Source organism: Podarcis gaigeae, assembly GCF_964106915.1.
Source record: "Podarcis gaigeae genome assembly, chromosome: 6".
Lineage (NCBI taxonomy): Eukaryota > Metazoa > Chordata > Lepidosauria > Squamata > Lacertidae > Podarcis > Podarcis gaigeae.
The window spans coordinates 61,818,914-61,844,689 of NC_139682.1; the positions used below are offsets into that span (position 1 = coordinate 61,818,914).

At 40.8% G+C, this 25,776-nt stretch overlaps 2 protein-coding genes and 1 long non-coding RNA gene across 8 annotated transcripts in view; 2 read left to right on the forward strand and 1 right to left on the reverse strand.

Moving 5' to 3' along the window:
* DNAJC6 (DnaJ heat shock protein family (Hsp40) member C6) overlaps positions 1-10,099 on the forward strand; it is a 49,695-nt gene extending 39,596 nt beyond the window's left edge. For all 6 annotated transcript variants that reach the window (XM_083742858.1, XM_083742859.1, XM_083742855.1 and 3 more), the window contains 5 exons: positions 720-854; positions 4,429-4,695; positions 5,519-5,664; positions 6,938-7,114; positions 8,101-10,099. In XM_083742858.1, coding sequence (XP_083598984.1) covers positions 720-854; positions 4,429-4,695; positions 5,519-5,664; positions 6,938-7,114; positions 8,101-8,202 — 827 coding nt within the window. In that variant the 3' untranslated portion in view covers positions 8,203-10,099. The remainder of the gene's footprint in view (positions 1-719; positions 855-4,428; positions 4,696-5,518; positions 5,665-6,937; positions 7,115-8,100) is intronic.
* LOC310846425 overlaps positions 1-11,953 on the reverse strand; it is a 120,737-nt gene extending 108,784 nt beyond the window's left edge. The window contains exons 1-2 of the long non-coding RNA XR_014565288.1: positions 11,653-11,953; positions 3,231-3,324 (exon numbers count right to left, since the gene is read on the reverse strand). This is a non-coding gene — a long non-coding RNA (uncharacterized lncRNA). The remainder of the gene's footprint in view (positions 1-3,230; positions 3,325-11,652) is intronic.
* A 133-nt stretch (positions 11,954-12,086) lies between these two features.
* LEPROT (leptin receptor overlapping transcript) lies at positions 12,087-22,494 on the forward strand. Its single transcript, XM_083742888.1, has 4 exons — positions 12,087-12,495; positions 14,225-14,300; positions 15,520-15,706; positions 20,482-22,494. Exons 1-4 carry the CDS (start codon positions 12,480-12,482, stop codon positions 20,596-20,598), a joined length of 396 nt encoding a protein of 131 aa, XP_083599014.1. The 5' UTR covers positions 12,087-12,479; the 3' UTR covers positions 20,599-22,494.
* The last annotated feature ends 3,282 nt before the right edge of the window (positions 22,495-25,776 follow it).

Genomic DNA, 25,776 nt, shown 5'->3' on the forward strand with positions numbered 1-25,776 from the left:
AACATATGCCTTCTGTGGCTGCTGTTTGCATTGGGAATAAATCCCCCATTGGTTTAACCTCCCTTTCCCCTACCTGTTGTGATCCCAATAATCATCACCCTCCACAGAAGCTGCTATTTGCATTAAATATGTGCACATTAAATACAATGATAAATTTGATATCGTCTATAACTTGGCCCTCAGAAACAAAACACATAACGCAGAAAAAACTAGTCTAAGCTTTAAGCAAGAACTACTCAAATTTGTTTTAAAAGTCTGAGCAAAATGTAACATTTTTACACACAAAGATTCCCAACTCTCTTTGTGCATGCCTAAACATGGCAAATGGCTTGTATGCTATTAAAACTGACATATTATTCATACTGCTAGCTACATTTACACAATTGTCAAAAGCCACTTCATAGAACATGAACGAAGTTAAAATTCTTTAGTATTTGTTCATTTGATGGCAAAATTTAATGAGGGTGCAGCCTGAGAAATTGCCACCACTGGTGAGTTTTGCCAAAAGTTATTTGGGTCGCAGCAGGAACACCTTCAATGCTCTGTTCAATGTATCTTCTTGTGTGAATTTTGTACTTATCATTTATCTCTAATTTACTCGTCTGCTGAGGTGTCCGTGTGTTGAGCTGACCAACTGATAAGAAGCAGCAATCTTATATTAATTTTGTATCTGAGGTCATTAAATTATATTTTATAAGCGTTCTCTTTTTTCTTCTTAGGTGGTCTACGTATGGGGAGCAAATCAGCTGCTACCAGCCCTACAGGGTCACTACACAGCACACCTACACATCAAGCCAAACCACAAACGCTGGATCCTTTTGCTGACTTGGGAACTCTTGGTGCAAATCTGGCAGGTTAGATTAAACCTGAACATTGTCCATGTTTTTGGCTACCCATTCTACTCAATCAGATGTGCATTTTTACATTAGGCAATGAAAGGGGGACCACAGTGAATTGCACAATGGAGCAATTAACCACTTGCCTGCTTCTCTGGAATGAATAGCCCTTGCAAACCCATCCATGGCAGGCAAGCAAATGCTGTAGAACTACATAGGTTGATCCTGTGATCCTGACATATTATTGCTGCATATTCAACTTGTTATGCTTTTTATGAAGCAGAAAGAGAGAGAAAAGGCAGGCTGATGGTAAAAGCAGGCAGATTCAGTGGAGGAGAGCTTTAAAATCTGTTCGCAAAGACTGGCAGATTTAGAAGGCAGGATCTGCTCCATCTCTTGAGTCAATACAGATCGGTAGCTTGATTAGACTTTCAATAAAATGTTGTATTTAATATGCGTGAAAGGTTACTATTTACCTTTGCCTGATCCCACCATAGTTACCATGAGAGAACCACATTGTGGGATGGCATGAAGTAAAGCTATGCTTTCAAGCTCTCACCTCTTTTACACATTCAACAATGGTTTCAGCAGTACTACAACAAAGCTTTAAAACACACACATTTGTGTTGGATCTGCTGAGACTCATGATAAACTGGCTATGTATCTTAAATATGGTTCTGTTCAATTGAATTTGAAAAACCCTTCATTTGCATAAATAACTCCCATTGGGCTTTTACAGTCTTGATTAGCAAACAACAAGGATAGAGCAGGTCAGGAAGGGTGTTGAAGTAAAGAAGGCCATAGAGACATTACCAGTTGAGCACTGAAGGAATTGTCTAAGCCTGCCTATCTGTTTCAGCTTATTTGGATCTTTCCGCATTGCTTTATAATTCTCACCAGTCCCCCTACCCTCCAAAAATGCTTTACATTTACAGCACACAACTTCCTCCAAAGAATCCTGGGAACTGTAATTTGTTAAGGGTGCTGGGAATTATAGCTCAGTGGGGGGTCAAGCTACATTTTTCAGGATTCTTTGGAGGATGTTGTGTGCTTTAAATGTATGCTGTGGCATGTGACCTGAGTCAGACCATGGTCTATATCAACTAGCAGCAACTCACCAGACAGCAGGTATTCCCAGCCCTATCTGGCGATGCCAAAGAACAGGGGTCAGCAACCTTTTTCAGCCATGGGCTGGTCCACCATCCCTCAGACCATGTGGTGGGCCAGACTATTTTTTTTTTTGGGGGGGGGATGAATGAATTCCTATGCCTCACAAATAACCCAGAGATGCATTTTAAATAAAAGCACACATTCTACTCATGTAAAAACACGGTGATTCCCGAACCGTCCGCGGGCCAAATTGAGAAGGCGATTGGGCCTTAGGTTGCCTACCCCTGCCAAAGACTAAACTAGGGACCTTCTGCCTGCAAATCAGATGTTCTAACACTGAGCTATATAGTTCTTCTCCAGAACAGTAGACATTTACAAGGTGACGTTTACAGAAATAAAAACTTGGCAATATAGTAAAAATCCATGTTCACAGGACAGGAATGCATAGAGCTTTGCAAGTAGGCCTTACAGCAATATATCTGAGAGAAATTATGTCAATTAACCCCAGAAGGCTATAGTACTTTTTTGACTATTTTTACAGAAAGCCTTTCTCCTCTGATACTTCTGAATAATGCTCCTTCTAACTAACTAAAAAGGCAGCCAGTAAAAAGTGCAGAAGTTGAACTGAGTTTGGTTTTTCTTATATTCTCACTAACTTTTTGTCAGTTGAACAAAACATGAAGAGCAGTACTGAAGATCTCTTGGGCTAATTAAGTACATTTAATATGTGATAGGAAGATAAAGGGAACTGCTACACTAATTTGTGCATGGCTGCTATTGTACACAAATATTTGTGTTTGCAATTCAAGGTTTAACCTCCAATATCTAATACAGGCTTTAATATATGAAAAAAATACCCTGGGAAGGTGGCCTTTCCTCTCCCTGCCCCACCCATTTTAACCATATATCATGATTAATTGGATAGATCCAAGACAGATGGATCTGTCCTGTGAACAATGCAATGTGTGGCTTGCATAGGGCATCACTTAAATGTGGAGCACAACCCTAAAAGTCATGGACTGACTTCTTGTCATTGACAACAGTATGTGAAAAGTTAACCTTGCTTAGTAAATACAGTTGAGGAACAAAGTAGGAAATTCTGGGAGGGGGTGGGAAGGATGAAAATGTACTAAAACTGAGAGTAAAATGTAGGTCACTGCTTTGTTTGCAAGTACCTTCTTCAAGGGATGCTTTCGTCTTTCCTCCTTTTTCTAAATAGGCTTCCCTTCCGTCTTCCCTCCTTGACCCCCTAATTTCTACCATAACAATAACAGCTTGCATTACCTCCGCTCCCTGTTGTTTACCACTTCATGTGTCCAAACCTCACATTGGTTCTGAAATTAGGTGTCCTGCTTCCCTCTGCTGGTGTTCTGCTGCTCTGCAGGATCAGAAACAGAAAATGTGTCTGATGTCACGTAGTGCAACAACTTGTGGCTATTTCTTCTTTTTTTAAAAAAAGAAAAGTCTGCAGTACTGAAGGGGTTCCATGATTTTAAGTAAAAAGAAGTTGAATATGCAGAATAGTAATATCTGAAGTAAAAAAAAACAAGCAGCCAAAAAAACCCCACAAGCAACAAAAAGGCAATTTTTAAATAATCTATAGTTTCTACTATATTTATGTGATCAGAGCAAATGGTGGAAATGGTAAAGTTCTGGTGGTACTTTACCATAACAAATGGATGAAGCTTTTGAATTCTGTTAAAAAAAAAAATTGTTAAGGACATTGGTGTTGATTGGATTTTCATTCTGATCCAGAAATTGCTGCCTGTAAGTGAAAATGCCATTATCCTTATTTTGCACAATGTTGTGTTTAGCCTTCAAATTGCTGATAGCTTGGAGAAAAAGAATGACACGTAATCTCTTTCTCTCTCTTTGCCCCCCCCAATTATTAGTAGGTTGAGTAATCATATGTGATCTGTATTTGTGTAGACTGCTCCAGAATGCAATTATATTCAGTATTTACACTCTTGAGGAACTTACAAGTTTAATCTATGCCAAATCTTCCAAGAAATGCTTATTTGCTGTTTTCTGGTGCAGCACATTTCAATATAAGCTATGTCGTTTCCACCTGCCCTATGCTTCATTGGAATATATATCTATAACCCAATGCTACTAATATTCTTCTTTAAATGTTTATATATATTTATTTAAAAATCTGTATATTAAATGATTTCGTTAACAAGTATACAAAAGAATATATAGACGTAGGTGAAATCCAAACATTTATGTGTGCATATCTAAAGTGCTTCCTGGAGACTTTATTGACTTGAGAAGTTTTTATTTTTGCTTCTTGTGCTGCACTGCAACACTTCTCCAACCTTCAGACATAGAAGGGATGGGTGGAAGCCTCAATGCTTGGACCCAGGTCCACCTGCAGTCCTTTGAATCTTAGTAAGGAAATTACCAGATATCAACTGGTAATTCTGCTTTCCTATTACACATGCAGTATTATTAACACAAAATGCTTTGCTTCATGTTTCAGGCTGTCCTTCCTTCGCTAGCAAACCCAGCACACCGACAGGAATGGGTGGAGTATTTCCTCCTATGGGGTCACCACAGAAACCATCTCCTCAGCCAATGGGAGGAGGCAGCTGGCAACAAGGCACTGGATACTCTTGGCCACAATCACAGACAAAACCCCAACAAAGCATGCCACATTCCTCTCCACAGAACAGGCCTAATTATAATGTGAGTTTTTCTGCAGCGCCTGGAGGCCAAAATGACCGTGGAAAAGGATCAGGCAGTTCTGGTAAATTGATTTTTTGATCTTTTTAGTCTTCCGATGCGGTTTTGTAGTTTTGAAGGCCTAGAGGTGGAGTATTTCCAAGCTGAAAATATTCAGTCAGCTATAATACAGGCGATGTGTTTTGAAATTAATTTAGACATTCTGGTTCTAAGTGAAGAACTAGATATTATTGCAGACATGATGTCATGCCCTGCCCGTTGTCATCAGTGTGGAATAGGGATGGGGAAACCTGCAGCATTATGACCTTGCATCTTGCCATTGGCATGAGATGCTACTGGGAAGATAGGAAGAAAGAAACTCACTCAGAGGGGCTGTCATATTTGGTGGCAGTCCCATATCTGCCAGAATGTTCAGCTTCAGCCTAATTTGTTCTGAATCAACTTAATGGGTGTCAGATTTAACAAATGTCGTGAGCAAATAGTTAGAAGGCATCTAGTTCCTATTTATCACACTATTTTATTCAGTTTGAATTGCTGAGTGAGTTCAAGTTCAAAATGGGCAAGCAAAACTTGTAAGATTCAACTGGGAAATCCTGCTTGTACATGGATGCTTTAGAAAGGGTGATGTGCTAAGTGACGTGTTTTTAGAGTGACCTGTACTCAGCAGAGGGGTGAATGTGCTATCTTTCTCACAACGGTGGTGTTGGGAATAAAAGTGCTTAAACTCCTTCTGTTTGCGCTGCAGAGGAAAAATACAGGTATGCCCATATGTACTTCTCTGCATCGTACGGAATGATTTTGTAAAGTATTTAGAATAATGTGACATTTATATCTTCTTAAATCAAGTAATACTTCCTTTTAACACTCTATACTTTTTTCCCATTAAGAATCCAAACCAAAAGTGTCTGCTGATTTTGAAGACCTCTTATCTGGTCAAGGTTTTAATGCTCACAAAGACAGAAAGGGACCAAGAACAATAGCAGAAATGAGGAAAGAAGAAATGGCCAAGGAGATGGACCCTGAAAAATTAAAAGTAAGCTGAATGCTTTGGATTTGATTTCCAAATTGTTCAAGATTTTGCTTTGACTGGATTGTATAATAGTTGAATGTTTAATACTTCAGAGATATTTTACGATGCAAGCATGATACCAAGATCAGTAACAGGACCTTGTCAGTATTTGGGTTTTGCATGCCTATATTTTTCTAGAAAGCTTCAGTATCCACACAAGGGAACTGATTGTTCATAACTGAGAATGGATGGGGATGGACTGTGTCTAAATGTAGGTAAGACTCTGTCTTGATGGTAGAGACTCCCTATTTGTGCAGGAAAATAGTGTGGGAGAAGGATTAAAACAGTTCCCCCATCTCCGTTCTCCTAAGCTCTGTGTGGGTGAAAGTTGGCTACCTGGAAATATCTCTGGCAGTAGAGAACAGCATGCAGGTTCTAGGTCTTGACCTGTGTGGGGAGCAAGGACTGGATCAGGAAAAAGGGTGGCCTTTGGCCTGCTCCCTCAGACCTTAATTCCCTCTCATCACTTTTTCATAATCAGCCAGCTTCAAACCCTTCAACAAGGTGTGGGGGGCGGTGGCGGTGGGTGGCTAAGCCCACTTAGTCCAGCTTCTCCCAGCAATGGCTTTGGCCATGGGGGGTCTCTAAACCCATTTTGCTCTTTTCTAATTACTGTTTAAGGGGTGAAAAGGTCCGTGATCACTATGGCAAATGAAGGTGTTTAGATGGAAGATAAGTGCAAAACACACTATGCCTTCTGCTCCAACTCTCTTCATATGGTCTGTGGGTTCTAACTAATCACTAGTTGGAATGATTACCAGAAAAACTCATGAATAATTATTATAATTAAACTGACATTAATCTTTTATGAAGGACTAAATAGGGTCTGTCCCAATAACGGTACAAGTCTTTCATTTGGAGGATTATGAATTATGTATATAAGTTACCTAATATTTATTTTGCTAAGTTTATTCTATTTATATTGTTGAATCCTGGGGCATGTGATTCACACTAATTTCCTTGGTCACTAGCTATATCCATGTATCCCACAATTCTAATTTGGAGAGTTACAGAACAATACTAGCTGAATCTCCATATTCAGAAGCAGTTTTATGTATCTGTTCCTGGAGGTAACAATTTGACATTTCCATTTGATGATATCTATCTCCTGTCTTTCTGAGATTCAAAGCAAACTGGGAAGAAACAAACTATGAACTGTTCCAATCAAATAAGTATTCATGCTAGTATAGATATTCTCTTGCAATTTGGTTTAGTACTACATTATCTATTTTCACAGATCCTTGAATGGATTGAAGGAAAGGAGAGAAACATAAGAGCCTTGTTGTCCACAATGCACACAGTACTATGGGAAGGAGAGACAAAATGGAAACCTGTGGGCATGGCAGATCTTGTTACTCCAGAGCAAGTAAAGAAGGTTTACCGGAGAGCAGTGCTTGTTGTGCATCCTGATAAAGTATGTAATAATATTTTATGTTAATCTGTTACCTCATGTACTAGTTTAATGATTCCTACTTGATCCATCCCTGCAATTACTTTCACCATTATCACTTTAAAACAATACGGAGCGAAGAGTCACTGCAGTTCACTGAAAATCTTTGGTGTAGCAATTATTACCAGTTGTGTGGGAGCTTAGGGAAAGTTTATTGGGATAATTTCAGAAATAGTCTGAAAATGTGATATGGCTCAGTCAAGTGAATGAAAATAATAAGACCTTGCATGTTTACTAATTATGTTTCTGGTTTGAGTTTTGCAGCAAAAAAAAGTTTTAAAATAAAAACTGTGGTTCATAAAACTGATATGCTTAGGCTAAGAATTAAAGTCTGATGGGTCCGAAAAAAATTAAACAAGGGGAAATTTTGATAGATTGTGTGGGCAAGGTGTGAGGTCATGGTGAACAACATTACTTTATAGCTCAAAACTATATCAATAGGTAAATACTACGCCGGCCTATTGGAAGTTGTAAGTCTATCTCCATAAGAACTACAGATTGCAATAAAGCTTTTTCACTAAAGGCAAGTGAATATGTACCAGGAGCAACCACAACCTACTTCTATAGTGTCATTAAAACATACCCTATTACCCCAGGGTAAATGCTGCAAAAAAACCATGTATGCACAGATCAAAGATACGCTTGCCTTTTATGAGTAAGAATTGCCTCTAGGCAGCTAGGTAGGAAAACTTTATACTATGTTGACTGTTTCTTTTAATCTACAAATACCTGATAAGTAGATGTGGGGATATAGGCTAGAAAATATTTTTGTCAACTCGTAACTATTCTGGGTTAATTCAGGGTTTCATGCCACCCTTTACAGCATGCTTGCTCTTCTATGATAAGCATAAATTATGCCTACACTCTGCTATTGACTTTCTGTATGAACAGTGTCATCTTTAAGCTTATTTTAATATGTTTGTGATGTATCTTGTTTTGCTTTCTTGTAGGCTACGGGGCAGCCATATGAACAATATGCAAAGATGATTTTTATGGAGCTCAATGATGCCTGGTCAGAATTTGAAAACCAAGGCCAAAAGCCCTTGTATTAGCGTACTTCCTCAGACATTGCTGTAGACCTGTGCTAGTGCTCATATAGTTCCTTGCCACAAGATTTTCACAGCTGAATTAGTATCTGGCTGGAAATTTGGAAAAAAATAAGACTAGCCCTAACACTAAAACCTTTTCCTATGAAGAGCGGGAAGGTATGGAGGCTGCTCCTTACGTATGCCATGAATTACAGATGCAAAGAGAGGAGTTCTAGAAGTTAATCTTATAGTGTTCTTTCAGGTATAAACAGGGTAGGTAAGGTTGCATTCTAGAAAACTGGGATTGCTTGTCTTGGAACAGTTGAGGTGAAATGAATGGTCTCTCTCACTACAAACCAAATAGATGCTGTGTCACTAGGAATGTGGCTTAGTCTTGAAAGTTTGTATCCAGGACAAGCTTTGTCAAAACAAAGCATAAGGATGTTCATATGTGGTTATTTGCTGTACACTAAACTCTCATAATAATTTGACCCTTCAATTACTTCTTGTAGTGTTTCTTTTTTTTTAATATGACAGCTAGGCAACTGGATATGTCTTTGGCACCTTACTGCTGCCTTAAACATAGTACTGTATTTCGTGTTTCAGACAAGCAGACAGCTAGACATTTTATACCAACAAAGAATTTGGGAAGTGTCTTTAAATTATTATTTATTTATTCACATGCAAAAGCCTGTTGAAGCATTATCCCAAATCAACAGACCACTAAAGGTGTTTGCTGTTCATTATTATTAAAGTAAGGGTGAAAGAATACCTTGCAAAAAAATTCCCAGTTAAAAAACACTTTGAAACCTGCCTCTGAAACAAACTTTGCTGCCTTCTTCAGCATTGTGAAGTTATGTTCTTAATTGATTCAAATTGTATATTTAAATTGAATCAAATATCCAGTTTTTCCAGAACATTTGTGAACACAAGCTAATGTTACCATGTAGCCTCAACTTCTGGACTTCTATAGGTAACTTACTATGTTCATGTAGTTTTGTAAGATCTGAGGTGAGCAAAAAATACGAAAATTTACTTACTTACTAAAGTTATATTGGCCCAGTAAGCAATAATGTTCATATATTCACATTATGGTATCTGATGATAAAACAAAAGTATGTTCTCTCATCTAATGAAACTAATTTTACATAGCACTTTGAACTGTTTCTCCTTTTGCAGAGAAACTTATAATGGGAGTTTTATTTATTGACATTTCCTGAATGAAATCTGGTCTCTGGCTTGCATGGGGTAGATTAATATTATCTGGTCTCCTCTCCTTTAAGCAGTTGATAGTTAAGTCAACGTGCAGCAACAGCCATGTGAAACTTGGTTGTTTATAGAGGTCCAATGTGTTTATAGATGCTGATTCGATATATTTCTTGAAAACCAAGTATCTACAGGCTGTTGAAGGCATCGTGCCACCTGACTCCATTAAACATTGGATCCCATTATGCAGCCGATTTCTTCATGGAGCTGTTGAATAGTAGCTACAAAAGTCACTGTATGGGGGGAAATGGTAACATGCACCTGCCTTTTTGATGTTCAACAGGTGGACAAAAAGGTTTCCACATGCAGGGAAAACTCTCTAGATGACGTGAAAATCTTGGTCAAATTGGTGTTTTAAGACAATCTGTTTTCTGTTGTTCTATTTTCTTTATAGTGGGAAACCCTTTTCTGCAGATACAGCATGTCCACCAGCCTATGTTTATTTTTATATTAAATGCCATCTTTTTGTTGTATTGATCCATTATTTATTGCCATTACTGCCAATGTGAAACAAAACACCAAGCTCTCCTTTTTATATGTACAAAATATTAAGATGTTTGAACAACTATAACAAACTGGATGTTATTTATTAACATATTATGAAATGTTTTGATCAAGTATGTGCTTGTCTATTAAAAACATTTTGAAATGTGAATCATGTTCTGTGACTTGTTTTAATCTTTCATTCACTTCTGTAGATATTGTGTGAATTATGCTTATGAAATATAAATGGATTCAGTTAATGTAGCATCAGTTTTTGAAATTACAAAAATAACATTAGCTTTGTGCATCAGACTAATAGATCTTTTTTTAAAAGCCCAGGATAAACTCAAATTTTAACAAAATAAATATATCATTTAATAGTTCAGTAAAAAGGAAAAAAAACTTACCCAACTTAAACACCTTCTCTAACTGCAGTGCTTTCAATGGTGCATGAAAGTGAGACCTATGTGTCAAAACTACTGAACTCAAAAGGGCTTTTCCTTTTCCTTTTGGTCCTATCTGCTCGTCAATGTTCAGGTTTACTGTTCTGACTAAAACCACTATTATAATCTCTCTTTTTTGTAAATATGCAGTATACTCAATGAACTGTGACTGGTTGAAAGCATTTGTATATATATATTAAAAAGGTGAAAGAACTTTCAGTCCTTTTTATTTGTATTTTATCCTATGCAGAGAGGAAGACAAAGCGCCTTCAAAGGGGATGTTATTGAGTATATTGATACTGAGGCTGCTGTAGCAGAAGGCGAAAGAAAATAAACCCACTACTCCATGGGACTGAATAACCTGTTCCTGAATGTACTCTCTTGTGTTACCTTACAGTACAATCCTATATGTCTTCATAGGAGTAAGTCCCATTGAGTTCAGTGGAGCTTACTCCTGGGTAAGAAAGAATAGATAGCAATACAGCTGTAAGTCATTTTTATATGCTGAGAGGAGCAAATGACTTCATTCTTATATAAACTTAAAACTATTGCTCCTCTTTCTGAACTTGCATCTAACATTATAGAATATGTGTTTTACTGAATGCAAAAATGCTTCTAGCTGCCATGTCTCCCAGCTTTATACCATAGAAGTCAACTCCTGGGAGCCCCCACAATAAAATATTTGAGGGGGCCAGGCCCCCACAAAGTTGATGGGCATTCCTATTCAAATGGGGGGGGGTGCACAGTGTCATGTGATTGATTATGCGGTGCAGGGCTTACCTGGGCCCCCACAATATTTCATTCAGGTTGGCGCATCTGCTTTATACAAAACATTGGCATTGTGGTGAAATCACTTTCAGGGAAAATTGCAGTAGGAAACAGTAGAAAGGTGTGTGGGTATATAAATATGCATGAGGACCCCAAGGAGCACTAATTAGACAATGCTTAATGCTTGATTTAAGTAATGGAAACCCCTGGCTGTACAGATGACACCCACATTTCTAAATACAGTGGTACCTCAGGTTAAGTACTTAATTCGTTCCGGAGGTCCGTTCTTAACCTGAAACTGTTCTTAACCTGAAGCACCACTTTAGCTAATGGGGCCTCCTGCTGCCTCTGCGCCGCGGCTGCACAATTTCTGTTCTCATCCTGAAGCAATGTTCTTAACCCGAGGTACTATTTCTGGGTTAGCGGAGTCTGTAACCTGAAGCATATGTAACCTGAAGCATATGTAACCCGAGGTACCACAGTATCCATGGGTGTGTGCAGTCAAAAGACTTACCCTCGCTGGAAATGAATCTACATCAATGGATCCATACAAGTGTGATTTATTTGGGCGAAAAAAACAGCACGCCCACAAAATCCCACTGACTTCTTTCAAAACTGAGGCGATGAATTGTGCATGGCTGGCATGACGGCGCTCACTTGCTGAGGTCTTTGCTTTACTAACAGGGCCATCCTACTACGTCTGTCTGCTCTGAAGTAGGCCCCGCTAACCGCATGGGACTTACTCCCAGGGAAGTGTCTGCGATGGCAGCCCAGACTAAACAGCAAGTTAAAGTTTTTTGTTGTTTTTGTTTTTAAGATGGAGTTAATATCAGACGAGCACATGCCCTACCTCAAAACCAAGGTTTTTGCTCTGTGGAGCCTATGCTTGACCCTGAAAGTGAGATAAGAGGCCGCCCAAGCCTTTGCAATCCGAATATGCTCTGGGAGGGCAAAGGGAAATGCGGGTGGATGGATCCACAAAAAGATGTTTGAACATCTGGCACAAGCAGCAGTAGGACCAGGACCAGCGTTTTAAGCCATTTCTGAGGGAATTTCTGAGGGCCATTTCTGAGGGAAATTCCCCTCACTTCGACTGCCTTGGCGCCGCCCTGAGGCAGTTCATAGGAGTGAAAAGAGTCTTAGTTTCGTTTTTTTAAAAAAGAAAGTGCTGCTTTTTTGTTGTTGTTCCCTTCCCCCTGTGAGAAGGGGAAGGGTTAGAGCAGGAGCCACGTGAGCAGAAGGCGGAAGAAGTCGACACATTATTCTCCGCCTCCTCTGCTTCGTCGTCCAGCGAGAAAGAGAGAGCGAGCAAAAAAGGCGCCCCGCAAAAGAAAAGGAGACATGGCGGGGATTAAAGGTATCGGGCCGCTTCTCTCCTCGCGCGGCGGGTGGCCTCTGTCTCTCTTTCTCTCTCCCTCCGCTTTCCCCGTCCGCGCGGCTCTCTCGCTCCGCCGTCGCTATGGCTACCTCGCCGGGGAAAGTTCCTCTGCAAATACGGCTAAAGGAGCCTTTCGCTGTGCAGCCCCCTCTCGGTTGTCGCCAACAACAGACTCCTCTCTGGGGCAGCGTAACTTTTTGCACTGCGCCGGCGCTGGGTCTCTTCCTCCTCCTTCCTACGCCCTTTTCCAGGGTGTGGATGTGAAGCACGCGGGGTGGGGAATCCGGAGGCGCCGGCGAGGGCAGGGCTCTTTTCTCTGGAGCAACTGCCGAGAAGGGCTCTGGCCAGTCACATTTTGCTGAAAATTCCTTTCCCTTGAAGCCTATTTAAAAGTTCACGAGTTTTCCCAGCTGCTGTGACCTACCCCAAACCATTGTTTTACATGCGATCGGTTTTGATTCGAAAGCAAAAAAAGAGAAACCCACTTTAGTTCTTAACAGTACTTTTCTTCTAAAAAAAATATGTTTATGGGTAATCTCATTTTCCTACTCATTGAAATACTGCCGCTCAAGGAGGCCAAATTTAGATTCACAAAATGTTTAGGGGTATCCGTCCCCCCCAGAAAAAAAGCACTGGTTATGACAAACTTTTTGTTTATTGGACTTTTTGTTTATTGTAGTCACCAAGGCAATGAGTATACAGCTCGTGTAGAGTGTGGTACTTCACTAAGTTTAAAATCTCTCCATCCCAATTGCAGAAGTCTAATTTAAGTGATCAGTGAAACCCATAAAAAAAGGAAATTCCAGCAAGAGGGTCCCATCCTGGAAGTATGGCTGTCGAAAGTGAAACAAACGTTATTTACTTACTTCATAAGATTTATACACCTCTTTATAGTAAAAACAAACAATCTTCAAAGTGGTTTGCAAAAAAAACCAAAACAGTAAAATCAAGGAAAATTCAACAAACCCTACTTTAAAACACACAAAAGTTAAAATACTAAAGCATTGAAATTACCTCGCCTTTCTCTGCATCCAGATAGGCTTGTCTAAATGCAAGAAGTAGTGACCGCCACCAATTTGGGATAACTTTTAAGGAAGAGAAGACAAATTCATGGAGGATAAGGCTGTCAGTGGATACTAGCAAGTGGTGGTGGTGGCGGGGAGAACTCTTGCACCCAGGTTCTGGGCTTCCCATAGGCATCCCATTGGCCACCTAAGAGGATGTTGGGGCTTTGGTCTGATCCATCAGGCTCCTGATATTCTTAAGGTAGATCAGAATATACTGGTAGATCTCTGGGTGATATGCATTAGATTACTAATGGCAGCAACAAGGTGATTTCCACGCCATCCCCATGTAGGCTGCTGAAATGAAGAAAGCCAGGAGTGGATTTTTTTTACATGAAATGACTGTGAGCTCAGTTATGTTCTGGTACTAGAAAGAAATTCCTAGGTTCAGGAGGCACTTTGGTATTTAATTCTAACTTTTTTGTTTTTAATTGGCTCTGATTGGAGTTCCAATAAAAAACAAAGTAGATCCAACAAGCCTGAATTCTGACCACCTCTTGAGAGCGAACATCTGCTGTATCAGGAGGCTACACCTTTAACTGCAATGTTGGATCACTTTGTGAATTAAACTGCACAGACTGTGATTGTACAAATGAATGTTAAGCGTGTTAGTGATGTCATTCTTTTTATTTCCACTTGTGTAGCCCTGGTTGGCTTATCGTTCACTGGAGCTATGGGTCTGACGTTTCTTGTATTGGGGTGTGCACTGGAAAGTTACGGGTAAGACTGAATTAATACGAGATATATCACTGTTCTATGTTGTGTGATGGTTCCAAGCATGCTTATTTGGAATGAAATCCTTAAGCAAGCGGTTTATGAACGCAGCTTGAATTCTTTTTTCATTCTTACACCTTTCAGATGATTGAGGGAAATGAGCGGCATCGGAGATTGTAACGGGCTTAATGTGTGGGAGAGCAGTCTGACAGCTGAGAAGGAAAATGAGGGTAGTTTGGTAAACCTTTGCTAAAGCAGTGGGTGTTGAGGAATAGAAATTGGCATGTCAGATAGAGAAGATGCAGTAGAATGCTAAAAGGTTCACAGATTAGAATCTGAGCTGATACGGAGATAGGAGATGACAAGGGATGCGGGTGGCGCTGTGGTCTAAACCACTGAGCCTCTTGGGCTTGCTGATCAGAAGGTCGGTGTTTCGAATCCCTGCGACAGGGTGAGCTCTGTCCCAGCTCCTGCCAGCCTTGCAGTTCAAAAGCATGCCAGTGCAAGTAGATAAATGGGTATCACTGCAGTGGGAAGGTAAACAGCGTTTCCATGCGCTCTGTTTTCCGTCACGGTGTCCTGTTGCACTAGAAGCAGTCATGCTGGCCACATGACCTGGAAAGCTGTCTGTGGACAAACGCCGGCTCCCTTGGCCTGAAAGCGAGATGAGCGCCGTAACCCCATAGTCACCTTTGACTGGACTCAACCATCCAGGGGTCCTTTACCCTTTTTTTTAAAGAGATGAAACTGCAGAAAACAAGGGGCAAAGAAGGGAGGAGGAAGAAAATGCAGTTGGGCTGGAAAACTGAGTATCCTGAAGTGAGTGGAAGAACAAATGTATACGGCCCTAGATTTATACTTCAGTGACTTTTTCCTATGTACATTGGTACGTCTGGATATGAATTTAATTCGTTCCGGAGGTCCATTCTTACCCCGAAACATTTGCATCCAGAGGCGCCTGTTCTGCGCAGGCGTCCGTGACCGTAACCCGCTTCTGCATAGATGCGGGCGGCGGAAACCTTTCCGTTACTTCCGGGTTTGTCGCGTGCGTATCCTGAAGTATTTGCAAAGGGGACAGTACATAACCCGAGGTTCCACTGTATATAATTATGTGTATATTTCTCTGCTCAGCTGTTACGATTTCAGAGGATGATAATAGGTTGTGCATAAAATTCATTTTAAACGGCATTAACTTCTCTCATCTTTTGTGTTTGTCATTCTGCAGCGTCTACTGGCCTTTATTTGTTTTGATATTTTACTTCATAAGTCCTATTCCCCACTTCATCACAAAAAGAGTAAGCGATGATACTGATGCCGCAAGCAGTGCCTGCAGGGAGCTGGCATGTTTCTTCACGACTGGAATTGTGGTTTCTGCCTTTGCGTTTCCTATTATCCTTGCACGCGTTGAAGTGGTAAGGTCTTATCACAAGAAAAGTTTATATGTCACCTTTTGACCCCTCACAGTCCTGGGCAAAATACAACATCCCACTCTTCTGATTGCTCCATTAGCACAAGCATTTCGGCTTGCCAGATGGAATGGACCCCCCCCCCAAAAAAAATATTTCCCCTGTATGCTGTTCCCTCACATTCAGTCAAATTTTTGGGGGGAGGAAGCTTGGCGCTCAAGCAGAAGTCCTTGCACAGGGCTTCTTCTGATGAGAGTCATTAGGTAAGTCCCACGCCCTGTTTTTCTGGTGTATGGCACATTGCCTTGCAGATAAACACTTCACAAAATGAGTCATCTTAATAATGTCTTCTGGTTAAGTTGCTGCTCACAGTAAACCAGACACAGCACCAAGCATAATTTCACAAATGTCACTGTGAGTGATGCTGCTGCCCCCCTTTTTTTAAAGAAAAGTTTACATTAAAAATAATAATTGCTTAGCACTGTAAATAGAAATACTGGGTGAGGCAGCCACTGCTAACTTCTCAGTTGAGGTGTAGGACCCAGAGTAACTGAGGATAAAGAAAGTTATCCCAACACTTTTCCAGGCACTCTCAGGAATCCAGAGAGGCCTGGATGCTTCTGGTTCTTGAGGTGCCCAGCCATAATATAAAAATGTCAATACATGAAAACAAAAAAAGCACTAAAAAGAGTGCAGTGTTAAATAAGTTATTTAACAAATGCTTCTTCTAACATCTGCCTTTAACCAAATCACCTCTTGCTTAAATTTTCAGCTGTGTGATAGTGTCACATTTAGGTCCAGTGTGCATAAAAGCAAGTTGTCAAATGCCAAAAAATTAACAAGTGACTAAATATAAGCCCCCCTTTGAACTTGTAGCCCAAGCCAAACAGCCTTGGATTTGCCCTGCCCTTGCAGTTACAGTTCTGAGTGAGGAAGTTGCTGTTATTGCCATTACCGTATTTTTCGCCCCATAGGACGCACCTAGTTTTTTTGGGGGGAAATAAAGGGGAAAAATTTATTCCCCCCCCCCCCCAGGTGCTCTGCGCTAATCCCGAAGCTTGGGGCGTGCTGAGCTCAGCGCGCCCCAAGCTTCTGGGTGCAGGCAAGCTCTCTGCTAGCCATGGGAGAGCTGGGGAAAACGTGTGTCCTATAGGGTGAAAAATACGGTAATTTCTTTAGTCCCCATATCTCTGGACTCAGACCCTGACATGCACTGGGGATGGAGCCCAGAGGTACTGTGAATGACTGTGGTTGTAGCTGACCCAGCCAGTGTTGAAAAAAAAGTGCTGGGTGTGAGGCAGACACAGATGCTAATAACTTCCTTATTCACATTGTCTCTGGGAATCCAGCATGAACACGAGAGGGCAAATAGTTTGTAGTGAGCTGTGCTGTGGGTGTGGGTGGGTGTGTACATGTACATGTACAATACAGATGTCGGCTCCTTCACTCCTGACCTTCATGTGTTTAGTGTTAAGGCTTGAAGAGGGCTTCTTAAGTGCACTTGGCTGAACCCCCATTTTGCCCTCAGACTGAAGCAGACTGATAAGATTTTAGTGGTCTTCTTGCATTGTTTACATGCATTCTGGTTCATTTCCTTTTGAAAACTTTATTTTGCAATAAGGTTTTCACGTGAATAAACCACTGGTTGTGCGGGTGGAATTCTGAAATCTCTGCAGTAAATGTTTTCTAACTGCAGTCTAGAGGAGCTTAAACACCTAGCTGAACTTACGGGGGTTTAGGTGTAGTTAACACACACCGGATTGCATTGTCTGGCTTTGATGACGGGAGCTCCTTTATATGCCCACCTGTGCTTGCAAGTATGCATAGCAGGACTTCATACTGCTTTCCATTATCTGCTTGGCAACTTTTCTAAATCCACAGAGAGCAGGAAGGTAGAAGGAGGTGCTACATGTTGCGATTACTGATATCTGCAGTTGCTCACCTTCCATGCTTTAAGAAAGCGAACTATTACCTGCTTTAATGCTTGACTTCTGAATTATTTTTTGGTGTTTGTGTTAGCTATCACAGATGCTGTTTTGGCTTTCATTCAGGTATTCCTCTCTATCCACTTCCATACCAGCAGGAGTGAGTTCAGCAGCATCAGTAGGCGAGAGCTGCTGCCCTTGCATGTTATTATTGTGCTCTGTTCTCCTTCCCCTGTTGGTTGCCTGTGACAAGATAGGCTAATGACAACCATACTGGGTTAAGGACAGTCATACTGGGCAGCAGAATGCTTGGTGATGCTGGCTGTCTTGCTTGCAGTGTCCAGTTAGAAATCCTTTGAAACTCCAGTCTCCAGCTCACTGTTCTTAAAACATCCCTCCCATTCACAAATGGTGAACAGTCTGTTTCACCCAATTTATATTTCTATCTTGTTTACTGTTCTGTTTGCTCTCATTCACTTTGGGAGTTTAATAGGACAGGTTAAGATAAACAAACTTTTTTTTTGTTTTTTGTTAGTGCACTTGACTTTGCCTTAATGATTAAGCCACAGTGCTTTGTTACCAGAACAGAAGCACGTAAAGATATATTTACATCTTTCTCATATCTACTAGTATTCTCCCTGGTTTCCTTACTCCCGAGCCCTTAGTTGAGGTTTCATAAACTTGTTATTTCTAGAATTCTCCTTTCCAAGATCTTATCTAATTTATTTTCCAGTAGTAGTACTACAGTCATACCTTGGGTTTACAAACATGATCTGTGCGGGAGGCACGTTCACAACCCGCAGCGCCGCATCTGCGCACACACGTGGTGCCATTTTGAGTTTCTGCGTGAGTGCCGAAACCCGGAAGTGACGTGGTCTTGGTACTTCCGGGTTTGCCGCGGTCCGCAACCCGAAAACGCACAATCTGCAGCGTTCGTAACCTGAGGTATGACTGTATACATCTTCTGTATACTTAGTCCATTTCTCTTTGTTAAGAATGTTAAATAAGAATAAATAAATAACACAGTCCGACCACTAGAGAGAGCTCTAATTCCTTTTCTTACCAAACAATGTTTTGCTAAAGGCTGAAGATTGTAAAACATCTGGAAAAGCAGAAACCATGGGTGGGAGGAACATTTTTACAGGTTTTTGGTGAAAGAAAATCTGTACAATACATATAAAACCCAAAATTACTTTACTGGAAGAGCTTAAAGTGAATAATGGCTAAGCCAATAGAATTTTAATTGCTGATCTATGTGGCATATTTATGAAATGTAAAAATATAAGTACTACGCAGCACAGTGCTTTGAAGTAAGCTGCACAGAGTTCTATGAGACTTATTTGCTCCGAAGTACAGTAGATCTTTATAGGTTTGCAGCATCAATTGTATTGAAACAATATTTCTCAATAGTGCCAGTGCTAGAGATGGAATTTTGAAAGTTACTGCTTCCAAAGGTATTTAGGTATATCTTAGTTTTTGTTAGTTGAGAAAACTTAAATAAAATACTGTGGTAGAATGTATTGAGTTTATGTTATGGGTCTATAACTTTAACAAATAATAAAACCATGTAATGAAACCTACATTTTGTTTACTACAATCATTTTACAGCTTCTAGCTTTTTTAGGTGCTTTTATATAAAAAAGACTGCTAGCAGTAATAATACCATTTTATTTTTATTTTTTTAAAAAAACCTGCATATTTTTAGAAAGCAGAAAACCTATAATATAATCAAGAAGTAGCATTAATATGTATATTGAGCCAAGCAGGGTTACTATAAAGTTTATATCATCAACTTTTAAAAATGGGCTGCTTCCTTGGATCATTGTTCTCAATCTTCCATGTCTGCTTTTTGCTTAATAGTTTGCATGTTTTCAAACAATATTGGTTTGCGTCCCCTGATGCACAAGATCAGGAATCGAAGGCTCATTGAGAAGCACAAGAGATTAGTGACTGTGTTGTCCAAACGTCTTTCTGCCTTCCTTGTTGCAGGAACTCAATGTTCCCAGGTTGACCAGAGTTGTTGCATATACTTGCATTTGAAAGTAGTTTTCCAGCACCAAGTTCTGAGAATAATGCTTGGTGGACCTGTAATCCTATGCCCATTTTTCTGGGAGCAAGCACTATTGAATTCATGGGACTTATTTTTGAGTAGACAGATGGAGGATTGCCCTATTAGTAATCTAGAGCAATAACAATGGAATAATAACATAACAGTTTGCATTTATTTTAGCTGTAAGAGATTTACAAGTGTAAATTCTTTTTAATATTATTTTAAAACATTGTCTTTTCAAAACCATTTTACTCACAATTCAAAGATAAATGATGTCATATTTGTCTTTATTTTATCAGTTTCACCCAAATATTAGTTTGGCCAAGGTGGCAAAGAGAAGCAATGTGTGGACAGTGGGATTTCCAGGCCTTCATAGTTCTAGTAATGGGGGCAGACTTTCAATTTGCTCTTTTGAGAAGACTATGGCTGGCTGCCGCTAAATTACCCTAAATTATTTTCCCCTTCCATTGTGGATGAGTTTGAAAAATTATCACTGAACATCTTGTAAACTTTTCATGAATTGCTATCTCGACCAGTTTTACTCATAAAGGACAAATAATTGTTTATATATATATATCACTGCATTTTAGCGAAATGTTTAATTAGTTCCTGTAATGACTACTTAGGTATGTAACAATTTCAGATTACATTAGTTTGCTTGGTACTCAAAATTTACTGTTTGATCGTAAGCGCTTTTAGCATCCTGATGTTGTATTTCTTTGTATGTGTCTAATGCTCAAAGTAGGGTGCATTTTCTATCAATGAATAGAGAGTAAATCTTTCTTCTTATTCACTTTGTATTTCAGATCAAGTGGGGAGCTTGTTGCCTTGTTCTGGCTGGAAATGCAGTAATTTTCATTACCATTTTAGGCTTTTTTGTTCTATTTGGAAGAGGAGATGATTTTTCCTGGGAACAGTGGTAGACTTCACTATGGATTTTCATATGGATCAGCACTTTAGGGCTTACAGGGAGCTTTACTATGACACGGATCTTAGAGTGCATTGTATGTATGTATGTATGTATGTATGTGTATACACGCATACGCATATGATGACATATATTATTTGCATGCATTAATAGCTTTACACTATTGCAAGGCTTCCCAAACTTGGATCTCTAGCTGTTTTTGGACTACAATTCCCATCATCCCTGACCACTGGTCCTGCTAGCTAGGGATGATGGGAGTTGTAGTCCAAAACCAATGGGAGAAACCATGCACTATTGGATATGGGTCCGCTTTTTGTATCTGGTGCCAGCCTAACACAGGGTAAATGTATTGCCTTTTAAGTACTAGTCTTTCTATTTAGTTGGATACATGCAACTTGCTGCAATTGGTGAGATTTTTTTGGACTGCAACCTACATTTTGTAAATTGGGTCTGTCTTGCAGGTTAGATGGATTTGTAGTGATGTGGAGTTTCGTTTCAACACTTAAATTTGATACAACATTTGCTTTTTAAAAACAAAACAATCCTGACGTACAGAAAAAAAGGTATTGAAAGTATATCAAATGCAAAAAAAGAGTTTCATTTTGCCAAAGTGCTGAAATAACTGTAGTAAGCATTTCTTTGTGACAATAGCACAAAGACATTTTAAAGGTAATGTTTGTAAAATACTCAGACTATTCGGTTCTTAAATTACTCAGGGTTTGTGATGCTTTGAATACAGTCTTGAAGAGCTTTTGCATGAGTGAGAAAATGGGATACAATCCTGCAGATGCATTTCATGCATTGACAGCTCTATTCTGTGTTGCTGGAAGTTTTGAGATAATTAATTTTAAAAGTAGTTTCAGCTCTGGTAAGAGTAGAGGTATGAAAAATTAACGCTGCCCTCCTCTACACGTTTGCTTGGGAGTAACCCAGACACAAGTTTACTCTACTGAAGACAGTGGGATTTACTCCTGAGTCAACATGCATAGGGTTAGGTTGTGAAGTTGCCTTATAAATTATGCTGCAGCAAAAAAAGAGAGAAGGAATAGAAATTTAGCTTTGATCTTCTTTTCCTGGTGTTCCAAAAGTCTGTCTTTCACCATCATTTTCAGATAATACAGAATACACCTTTTTAAAGGTGGCACGATAAAGGCAAATGATAATGTTCACTTTCTGGCGCAGGGATGGGTATCCTGCAGCCTCTGGCCTTATTTCACAGGGCCTTCAACCTGATTTAATATGGGTATTCAAAAGAGTGTGCCTTGCCTTGCTTTGGGATCTGCCCCTCCAAAACTGACTTTGGTCGCACCCACCTTGACTGAGTGTGACCTTCAAAAGGAGATAGGTTTTGCCATCTCTGTTCTAAAAGGTGCTTTACTCTTTAAAGTGGGAACACAAGTTATTTTATAGGTGAGATATAGGTGATGAAAGTTCCCACCCTCCATTTAATGTGCAAACTCAGATGGCTATTTGTGGTGGTGTGAAATAAGAGTTATTGCAAGGGTTATAAAGGTTCCTGTGAACCTGATATTATTTGGCTCCAAGCTTGTCATCCTGCCAGTATCTGTGACCATTTATGTTAGCGATTTTCATTATATAGTTAAAAAAAAAAAAAGTATTGTGGTACCCTAAATACTCATAGTAATCTTACTCCAAAGTGCCTTTCTCCAAGATTATTGTGTTCTGCAGGAGGCATGTGCATCAAAGCCATGCTGCATGTATTTGATAAATATTGCTTTGCATTCTCTTGTTGACGATGTTTCATATACAGCATATATGAACTTTTGTAACCTTTGTAATTTATATCATTTGAAGTACTGGAATTGCACAGTATTAGAATACATTTGTGAATGTATTTTTTAAAAACTCAATAAAATTTTACTTCAAAGTCTTTTTTGTGTCGCGTCTTCTGAATTATTGTGTCCCTTTTGATTTTATAACAAATTAAAAGAAGTAAGGACTGCACTGACCTTGATCTGTGGAAAGTAAAATATAAATGCAAGTACCGTAGTTTTCGCTCCATTGAAACAAACTTTTTTACTCTTAAAAAGTAAGGGGAAATGTCTGTGCATCCTATGGAGCGAATGTGTGGTCCCTGGAGCCAAATTGCCGGAGTGGGCACACTCTTGGACTGCTCTTTGGTGGTGGTGGTGGCCGCGATCGTCTGCCGACTTCCCCCTGCAGCCCCAGGAAGCTTTGGAGCAAGGGGAGGGCAGTGCGCCCATGCCCCACACTCCTGGGCTGCTGAATGGGGGGGCGGGGGCTGGGGGCGCGCTCATCTGCCGGCAGCCTCGGCTTCCCTCTGCAGCCCCAGGAAGCTTTGGAGCAAGGGGAGGGCGGTGCGCCCATGCCCCGCACTCCTGGGCTGCTGAATGGGGGTGGGGGTGCTGCTCTGCCAGCAGCCTGCCCTTCCCCTCAAGGTTTGGAGCAGCGGGCAGGCTGTGCGCCCATGCCCCACACTCCTGGGCTGCTGAATGGGGGTGGGGGGTGCTGCTCTGCCAGCAGCCTGCCCTTCCCCTCAAGGTTTGGATCAGTGGGCAGGCTGTTCACCGAGAGAGGGAAGGAAGAGGACGGAGAGGAGGGGGACCAAGAAGCTGGGTGAAGGGAGAGGAGGTACCATAGGTTGCCATGAGTGAAGAGTCATGGTAGAGGGCAAAGGAGAGGGAGCAGTGATGGGGAGAAATTGCAGACGTCACCTGAGGAGTTTGGGTGAAAGGGATGAAGAGGAGGAGGCTGGAAAAGGGGACTGTTCTGCTTGGGGGTGGGGGAGAAAAAAGTGGGGGAAAGGAAAGCCTCCCAAGCCTGCCGCTGAGAGGATCTGCTCAGCTGTTTCTTGACTGTAATTCAAGTAAAGGGAATGTTTGCGAGCAGCGGGCAGGCTGTTTGCTGAGATAGGGGAGGAAGAGGATTGAGAGGAAAAAATGTGGCATTAGCAATGCTTTGGATGGAAATGAAGATGGTATTTTACATGAAGATAGCGAAGAAAGTGATGTCAGTGATTGTGAGCAACTGAGCTTCATAAATTCTGACTTTAGCAGTGATGAGTTCTTGGGGTTAACAGAAGACTAGAAGAGTACTCAAACCTTAAAGTCTCTCTTCATTTGTTAATGACAGTGATGATGGTTCTTAATGCCATTTTTGACTGCTGTTCACTTTACATGGCTGTAATATGATTCTGATATACCGGTTGTTTATTAAATACAGTAGTTTATACAACATTTGATTCAGAATATTTTTTTCTTGTTTTCCTCCTCTAAAAACTAGATGCGCCCTATGGTTGGGTGCGTCCAATGGAGCGAAAAATACGGTAAAAAACTTACTGTAAGTGCAGTAAAATGAAATTCCCCAAAAGACATGGCTCTACCAATGTGGGCAGCAGTTTTTGCCTAGTAAGCATAACAAGCTCAGTTAAAAGTACTTCCCATTATATAATGTTTGGCACTTATCACTTCTGACAAGAGAAACCTTATAAGAACTGTTTATCTAAACTTGCCTTTAATGCAACACAAACAGGTTTTAATTACATTTAATGGCAAATTTGGGTCTACAATCAAGTGAAGATGCAATTTAAGATTTTCTTATTTTCAGCAGATTAAATTAAGTGTTTCTCAAATAAGTGATAGCTTTTGTTCTATATACATATAATAAAAATGTAAGGTTGTTCTCACATTGTAGTAAGCTTGGCCACAGGTGTGTGACACTGCAAACTGCAGCATGATAAGAAGCAGTGGAGGGACACACTGCTAGAGCACACTGCTTTGCCCCAGCCATCTTGGGGATCCACTGTTTCTGCCACGAGTTAGGATGAAGAGCCAGCCTAGCGGGAGGAATAGCACAGGAAGGTGATTGGAAGTGGTGGCTAGCTAGCTAGCCTGGTAATCTGTCATTACTGTCACCATTTATAATGAAGAGTTGGCCTACAGCAGATCTCTAGACTGGCTAGCCACCACTTCAGGTCTGTTTCCTGCAGTGATCCTCCTGGTGGGCTAGTGGTCCCACTTGGCTGCAGTGGTGGCATGAGGTGGAACCAGAATGACAAATAGATTAATGGGGGGACTGGAAGGATGGCAAAGTCTAGGAGTTGGGGTTGGCACAGTACATGGAGGCTTCGTGAAGGCTAGGCAGATTTGACAAGCAAAGGTTAGTGGCGGGGGTGGGTGGGTGAGATCTAGGGAGGCTTGGTGAGGGGGTTAGATGGGGTTGGCAATTGACACCCCTAAAAGCATGCATATTTTCCTTCAGCATTTAATATAGCCTTGGAAGAGCCCGGGCTTACAAAATCAGTTGTTGCTTCTAACTTTTGCAAATTACAGCATTCTAACGGTTTGGGTAGATATGTAGCAGTTCTGGGTTGGATTCGCCTTCACCCTGCATCAGCTCCCATGCTGTTCCAGAGGGTCCTCCACCCGGTGGTGGGCAGGGACAAAGGCACATGTGGATGTGATTCCTACCTCTGTACTGTTGGCTTCGTGCCAGTCACACAGACATGTCTACACCACCATCCCATGTACACACTCCCCTACATCGAAACAAGCAAGAGGCATTATCACAGTTGAAGGACACATTTGAGCCGGACAAAAGGCACTCGAGGCATGTGCAGAACTGGGACGGTGAATGGCATTGCGAAAGTCCTGAGGGCCAAATAGGCCCCGAGGTTCTCCAACCCTGTCCAAGGCTATGAAGCCTTCTAGAAAGAAGCTTTGATTCTCTACTGAGGTTAGTCAACAGAATTCTTCATCCGTGGTCCATTGTTTCCCCCAATTCTGTTTCTTAAGACTCAGTAGCAGTGGGAAGGTTGACGTAGTGCATATGCCAATTCAGTGCTCCTGCTGTTGTGTTTGCACCAAGCCAACCTCTCCACTGCCTTTCTCCTCTCCTTCTGGGTAAGAAATTCAACTGGCAGGAGGTCTGGTGAGTGCTGCTGCTGCTGCTGCTGCTGCTCTACCACTCTACCCACTAGTGCTTAGGAGATATGTGCTGGCTGGGGCTGATGGGACTTTTTGTTCAAAGCAACTGGAGGACCCTAGGTTGGTTAAGGCTGCATTAATACAATAACACCAAAAAACTTGATGTTCAAGACTAGATCTTTTAAGTAATTGTCATTGAGACATTTTTAAAACTTCACAATAATAAACTAGTGTACCACTGTGACATTTTACAGGGCAAATACATC

Coding starts and splice junctions, on each gene's coding strand:
- LEPROT (XM_083742888.1), top strand. Junction 14,301..15,519: donor TGTGCACTGGAAAGTTACGG/GTAAGACTGAAT, acceptor GTCATTCTGCAG/CGTCTACTGGCCTTTATTTG. Junction 15,707..20,481: donor TCCTTGCACGCGTTGAAGTG/GTAAGGTCTTAT, acceptor TTTGTATTTCAG/ATCAAGTGGGGAGCTTGTTG.